The 7,087-nt window shown below is 55.1% G+C and overlaps 1 protein-coding gene across 1 annotated transcript; it reads right to left on the bottom strand.

Moving 5' to 3' along the window:
* Positions 1-922: 922 nt before the first annotated feature.
* On the bottom strand, positions 923-3,567 carry KISS1 (KiSS-1 metastasis suppressor). Its single transcript, XM_021686573.1, has 2 exons — positions 3,139-3,567; positions 923-1,236 (listed from the first exon to the last, which is right to left on the bottom strand). Exons 1-2 carry the CDS (start codon positions 3,239-3,241, stop codon positions 923-925), a joined length of 417 nt encoding a protein of 138 aa, XP_021542248.1. The 5' UTR covers positions 3,242-3,567.
* Positions 3,568-7,087: the final 3,520 nt, after the last annotated feature.

The raw sequence follows: 7,087 nt of genomic DNA, 5'->3' as shown, positions 1-7,087 counted from the left end.
CAGGGAGTTCTGTATCGTTCTGACCCTCAGGGTTCTCACCTGTGAAAATGGGGCTACCACATGCCCAGCCCTCTGGGTGAGTCCGAGGATGCAGAAAAGAGATACACGTCAAGAACAGGACCCATCCAGGGCTTTCCCTGGGGGAGGGGGATGGACGGCCCCGAGGCCACTGGTGACATCCCCTTGCATGCAGAGTGGGGCACCAGGACCTTGGGTCTGAGCACCCCAGCAGCGGTCTGACTGTGGGGCTGCAGTGATCTTTAAACTTCAGCGGACAGGGCAGTGGTTGGCATCGTCTTCCAGATCAAGCTGTCCAACTGGCTGTAAGCTTCCCTTGGAAAGGGAAACGTGCTGATGCTGTCTCCCCCCAGCCTAGATCAGTGCTACTCAGAGTGTGGGCTACGGCTCATGCCCCCCTGCAAAATGTTGTAACCTGTGGGCAATGAGAGAAGTCTAGGAGGGAAGAGGACTGCTTCAGAAATTTTAACAGAAATTTGATATTGCTGAAACACCGAAGCAGCATCCAGTCTGGGTTTCTCTTTATTTTGAAATTTTTCAGTTTTTTAGTGATTCACTGTGTGTGTGTTTGTAAGTATCGATCTGCCCCAGATTGGGGAAAAACAGTCTGGTCCTTCACATCTCTAGTTTGAAAAGCACTGTTATCTGTGCTTGATAACACTAAAAGCTATCTTAAAATCAGCAAAAGCTCCAAGTGAAGAGAGAAGGAAAACAATCTCATCTGCGCTGCTTGCAAAAATTAGCCACAAACCACTCCAGGGTGTGTCGGCAGCATTCCCTTTATTACTTCAGGACAGAAACCCCAGTCCCCCCTCCCACTGCCCTACCCCCCACCCCCGCACCAACCCCGCAAGCCCGGTTCCCTGGTCCGGGTTTGAAGTTCACGGCCCCCAGCACCTCGCGCTCAGCCGCGCCCGGCGCCCCCGCTGAGCCCTGCGGGAGGCGCAGTCTGCCGCTTGCCGTAGCGCAGGCCGAAGGAGTTCCAGTTGTAGGCGGACAGGTCCCTTTCCCGCTGCACCAGCACCGCGCCCGGGGGGGCGGGCATCAGGCGGCTGCGGGGGGCGCACAGGCCTGGCCGCTGGGGCCCCGCGGGGCTCTCCGGAGGCGGGCACAGCGAGGCCTCCCGCGGGCTGGGCCGGGCCCCGGCGGGCTTCCACTCTGCCCACCGCGGGCTCTGCTCCCACGGGGCTAGGAGGGCCTGGGGTCCGAGCCGCTGGCCTAGGACAGAGCCACAGAGAGAGGCTGCGGTGAGGCCAGGGCCCAGGAGAGACGGCTTTGGAACCCCGGCTCACATCCCTATCCTGTGCTTCCCTTTCCTTCCTTGACCTCTAGGAAGCCCAGAGCCCAAAGCGGGGCACCACCCGCAGGAGCGTCTTAGCTCAGATGATGGTTAGGTCATTGGCTCCTCTCTCTTTGAACATAGCTTTGGTTGCAAAGGTTTTCCAGGATGATCTTAAACATCTCTTATATTAAACTACTTCCTTTTTGGAAGCAAACAGGGTAGACCTTGGAAATAAGCCTGCAGTACTTGCTGTCGCTGCATCAGGCTCCCACGGGACTGAGCTCCTGGGGGCAGGTGGGAGCCATGTTCATTCAGCTCTATCTCTGCGTGCTTGAAACGGTGACCTGCATGCAGTAGGGCCTCAAATGCTTGTTAAGTATATAAAAGCGAGTGAACAGCTTGTAGTTACAGAAACGAGAGAACTAGGACCACTGTGCCCCACACCCCTCCCCAATTACTGTGACCATTAATAAGCTACAGGAGGACTCAGTGAAGAATGGAAAATTATCTGGGTCACCTTAACCTGCTCACCTCCCCCCACTGTAGGTATAATCTCTCCCCTGCACACTGAGGGCTAACAAGGCTAATTTGAATGCGTTTCACATGCAAAAGGCTTGTTAAGTTCACTCTAATTTTTGGCAGTAAAATAGTGCAACTAGCTCTGAGTAGACAAGAACCCCAGCCAATTGTGGCATGAGATTAGTGGAAATGAGGCCTGGTGTGTGAGTGGGTGTGTGTTGAGGGGGGTAGTTGGCTTCGGGCCCTGCTCTTCAATGCCTTGGCATACTTTGGAGAAGGGGAGTGTGGGCATGGTTCAGGGTTAATGCTATTCTTCCTAGAATGCCCCTCCCACCTTGCTTAGGGCCCGGCTGAGGCAGGGAGGGATGATGGCTTCCTTCCCGCTTAAGCCCATCATGCCTGAAGTAGGATAACCACTCAGGCTATTGTTTGTGGCCTCACCTAAAGCCATTTGCTGACCAACAGGTCAATGTCCCTGGGGCTGCGGCGAGGTTATTCTCTGGGGGAGCCTCCCTCAGCCAGAAAGAATACCTGATCCCAGGAGAGAAAACACTGTTGGCCAAGGACACCCAGGGGCATATTCTCTTTGCTCTGGGATATTTTATGGGCTTGATGCTATGCTCTGCGTAAAGGGTACGCTCCGAGTTCCAAAGCCAGAACTGCAGGCCGGAGAGGCTAAGCCATGTGCTAGTTTGCCCAGGAAACTGACCACCAAGCAGTGTTAAACCCACAGCTCCTGTCTCGGGGACTTCGGGGACTGGCTTGTGCCCCTCAGAGACACACTCTTGGCAGCTGCAGCACCTGCTGGGCTGCTGCAGCATTTGGCTGACTTGGTGGGGGGGGGGGGTTCTTTACCTCCTTGGGCCTCAGTTTCTCCAGCTAATCAGTTGCACAACGAACTCATAAGGTTGACAGGTATTAAGGATCTGTCCTTTTGTTTAAGTCTTTTTTTTTTTCCAAATTCCCCACAAAGGGTCTGAGATCACTGATGAAAGAAACTTGCATAGTAAATTTCTTCCCAAGGGATCTCCTCAGACAGGTGGTTGGCGTAGAGCAGAGAACACAGTGTGAGAAGACCCTGAAGGAGCTCAGTGGTTAACAAGCACCTGAACCTAGGTGAGCCTACTGATGCCCATAAAGAGCAGTAAGCCATCCCTTACTTGCAAGATTCATGGGCCCCCAAATAAGTTGCATGTGCTAGTCTTAGGTTCCCATTAAATGCCGTGTGAAACTCACATCGATAGACTAGCCTCACTCTGAAAAATAGGGTGACTCTCATTTTGCAACAACTCCCACCCTTCTTCCCAGACAAAGCATACCTGTCGGTCTAGGATTCTCCACAGGTGCCATCTTTTCAAGTGTCTCCCTGAAGGAGGAGGCACAGAGGAAAAGCATCAGCTGCCAAGAAACCAGTGAATTCATCGTGGTGAGAAGGCACAGGTCCTGACAGTGTCCTGAGGCTGAGACAGAGGGAGGGGGAGGAGGACTAAGCCAGGTGCACGGTGTGGGCTGGGTGCTGGGGCAGAGCCCAGTGTGAAGAGGAGAGCCCTGGAGTGAAGGGCAGTGTGGCAATGAGGGCCGCGGGGGTGGGGGGTGAAGTCAAGCAGGGCAAGGAGCTCCCCTGAGTGGAGTGCCCTGAGGTCCAGATGTTCTCTGGAGCCTAGGAGCTCCGTGCTGGGCTTGCTGTGCCCAACTCTCCCGTTAGACTGTGCCTTCCCGAACCTGGCCCAGCTCCCTCCTGTGGCAACAGGGACTTCATTCCCTTTGTTTTTCAAGAAAAAAGGAAGAAAGAGGCAATCATCTTGTTCTCATAACCCTTCACAGCCTTGAGGACTGCCACTAAATTGTCTCATTGTCTGTAATACAAAGAAGAGAAAAAACTTTCCCTGATTCATCGGGTCAATTTTCTCCTTATTCTATTCCTCTTTCTCCTTATTCTATTCCTTGTGGGCTCCAAGAAGATATGAATTGAATTGACCTCGTGATTTTGGCCGCTGAGATGGGAGCTGCGTACCCTGACCCTCACTACACCCCCTTTGCCTTCCACCCCAGCCCTTCCAGCTCTCAAGTTGAATTTGTCTTTGAAAAAGCCATCAGGCACTTTGAGATTGTCCAACAAACATGAGTAAAGACAAACTGGTGGGAGGCAGGTCCAAAGGCTGGACAAAAAGGGTGTTGGCCGGAGTCTCTGTGGTCCAGGGGGGCAAGTGGGAGGGGCGGGGCTATCAGTGGTGCCCGTGGGCTGCTAATGGTTGCTCAGCCCTGTCCATACCTTTGTTCTTGCCCCACCCCCATTCCTCCGCAGGACCTAGGCAGGGGGCAGAGAGGAAGACTCCTGAAATGGGATCAAGAACACTCAAGTCTGGGGCCGCCTGGGTAGCTCAGTCGTTAAGCGTCTGCTTTCCGCTCGGAGTCCTGGGATCCAGCCCTGCATCGGGCTCCCTGCTCCGCGGGAAGCCTGCTTCTCCCTCTCCCCCTGCTTGTGTTCCCTCTCTCGCTGTGTCTCTCTCTGTCAAATAAAATAAAATCTTAAAAACAAACAGAACACTCAAGTCTGGCCCCAGCTCTGCCCCACTCCCTGTGGGGCGTTAGCAAGTTACCCCCATCTCTGGACCATATTGCTCCTCTGTGAAATAAGAGCACTGTATCAGACTGGTCACTGACTATTCCCTCAGTCGCTTTTCCTTACAGACTGGTTCTGTGACACTCTGAAATCCAGACAAGTCTTTCTGCACCTGCTCTAAAGAGGAGAGGCAGGATCAGTTCATTAGAGAGAGCAGTGGAAAACCATTTCTTTTATGGCTTCAAACCCGGGATGCACAGGGTCCAGGTTAGTTCAGAGATCATACCTGATCACAGCACCAGCTAGGTGCTGTGCTAGATGCTGGGGGGGCACAGGTGTGCTAAGACCCAGGGCTGCTTGTTTCCAGCCCTTCCCCAAGATCAAGCTCAAGAAATTGAGCCGCCTTAGCCGGCCATTTCAAAATAACACCGGAAATGATAGGCTGGGGGAGTGTGGGTACCCACGGAGCTGTGGGAGCCCATGGGAGCTCACCCTGGAGCGGGGCAGGCGGGTTTGCCCCGCGGCGGGGGGTGGTTCCGGAGCTGAGTTTCTGAGCACGGATCGGCCCCATGAATACAGGATTAAGGAAGGCATTTCCAGCAGGGGGCGCTGGAGCTGGGCAGCAGGGGCCGGGCGGGGCGGGGACCACAGGCCTTCCAGCCTGCCGGGAGCGCAGAGCTTGGCTGGAGAGAAAGACAGTGGTGAGGCTGGAGGAGGGGCTCAGGGGGGCTTTATCCCCGAGTAGGCTGAGCCTGAGGGGGGGCATGTGTGTTGCATTTCAGGTGGAGCATTCTGGCCGCTCTGCAGGAGCAGGGCGGTGAGTGGGGAAGGTGGGGGGTGGGCAGGCTGTGTGGTTAGGTAAGGGTTCCTTCTTCCAAGCTCCTCCCACCCGTAGTACCTCCTCCTCCTCATAGATAGCACTTAGCACCTGGCCAGGTGAGAACACACACGCACACACCCATACACCCAACTCCTCAGTTCACTTCCCAGCACAGAAGCATTTAACACATGTGGTAGAGTTGAATTGTTTGGAAAAGAACAGTTTTCACGGGGCCTGGAGAGGCTGACCTGCTGTGGGCAATTTTTGTGCCCTCGCCCCAGGCTTTATACCTAGTGGGTAATAGATTCCAGGCGTGGTGGGAAGGCTTTTGAAGTGAGGTGGCTTCCTTGCTGGAGTAACCCGCAGTTCTTAGTGCAGGGGGCCAGCAGGGCGCGTAAGGGCTCTTTGGTTAGGTTTGTACTTGCCATCCATACGTTGGGGGAAAGGCTTGGAGGAGTCCTATGGAGCCCCTGAGCCCTGAGGGGTTCCCCAGCTCCCTCCAAAAGCTTCTGTGACCTCTCATCCCAGCAAGAGCTCGCTCGCTGCTTTTATTCCTTCCACAGTAAGGGATTCTCCAAGGTCCTGGTTTCATAAATTCGAGTCAGGGTATTCACCGAGACATCCCAGAATCATCTGGCCAACCTGATAATCAGGAAAGATCAGCGCCCCCTTTGCCAGCCAGGGATATGACTTGTCAGTCTTAGAAGGAAATTCCTGCTCCTCCCTGGGGATCCTCCCTGGGGCTAGGCAGACCCCTCTCCAAGTGGGGGTGCCCTCGTGTACCTACCTTGGCTCTGTTGGGCGGGGTCGGAGTTCCGTGGGGTCTCCAGGCGCTGCTTGGGTCGCTGAACACGCACAGAGAGGGGAGCTGGGCCCCGCAGTGGCCTGATCACGGCCGTTTTATAAAGCCCAAGGTGACGTCTCCAGGCACAGGCCCACCTCTGCCTCCTCCCCCTCCTCAGACCCCTCGGAGAGCCCAGCGTTTGCTGCCTCCCACCGCCTGGCTCTCAGGACAAATCAGCCTCTTTCTCCCCCTCCAGAAGCCCTCCAAGGCTGGCTTTCTGATTCCCACTGGTCCTTCCAACCTCCTCACCCCCTTCGCCCCAGACCCACTTAGCGGGAGACCCATTCTGCCCCAAATGACATGGAAATGGATGATCTGACGGGGAGGGGAAGGGGGGGCTCGTGCCCTCAGACAAGAGCCACAAGAGGACCCCGTGTGAAGAGAGCATAATGAAGGGGGCGGAAGGGAGAGAAAGGCACAGTCTGACCTAGGGGACGAAGAAAGCAGCTCTAGAAGGTGGGTGTCCCTGGGAAGTGCCCAGGAAACCCAGAGAGTTAACCTCCAGGTACAGCACCTGACGCACCTGACCCTGCTGCTCCCGGGTCCCCCTGCACGTCTCATGATCACACTGCTTTGGGATTGCTGCGTACCTTGCTCTGATAGCAGCGACCGGCTTCCTTTTGCACCCTCAGCACGCACCCCTGTGCTCGGTATAGACGCCGAGGGCCCTCACAGGGAGTTACTAAATGCACACATTGCAAGGCACTCGTCTCCTTCCTGGGCCTGCAAGAACACTCTTTACCCTGGGCTGAGGGGCTCGCCAGGACAGAGAATGTCTCCTCCATCAGACTTGGGCTCTCCGAAGGCAGGGGCGATGTCTCCACCCTCAGACAGGAAGCTCTCTCAGCACAGGGGCTATCTGTGGGTGCCCTGTGCACACATCCATCTAATTAATGGTTGAGTAGCATTTCCCACCAGTATGCAGGATTAATACCCATCACTTGTCTGATGCCTACTGCTAACAGGGGTTTACAAACATATTATCTCATTCATTAGGACTGTTAATCACCAGGATAAAAATGATAGCCTCCGGGAGCAGGC

Source organism: Neomonachus schauinslandi, chromosome 6 (assembly GCF_002201575.2).
Source record: "Neomonachus schauinslandi chromosome 6, ASM220157v2, whole genome shotgun sequence".
NCBI classification, from domain to species: domain Eukaryota; kingdom Metazoa; phylum Chordata; class Mammalia; order Carnivora; family Phocidae; genus Neomonachus; species Neomonachus schauinslandi.
Note: the sequence above shows the minus strand (reverse complement) of the source record. Positions and strands in the feature narration are given on the sequence as shown.

What these genes read in the sequence shown, in the direction of transcription:
- KISS1 (XM_021686573.1), bottom strand. Translation starts at nt 3,241, where the DNA reads ATGAATTCACTGGTTTCTTGGCAGCTGATGCTTTTCCTCTGTGCCTCC. An exon ending in GGAGAATCCTAGACCGACAG is followed by an intron (nt 1,237 to 3,138) that starts GTATGCTTTGTC and finishes GCTCTGTCCTAG; the next exon opens with GCCAGCGGCTCGGACCCCAG.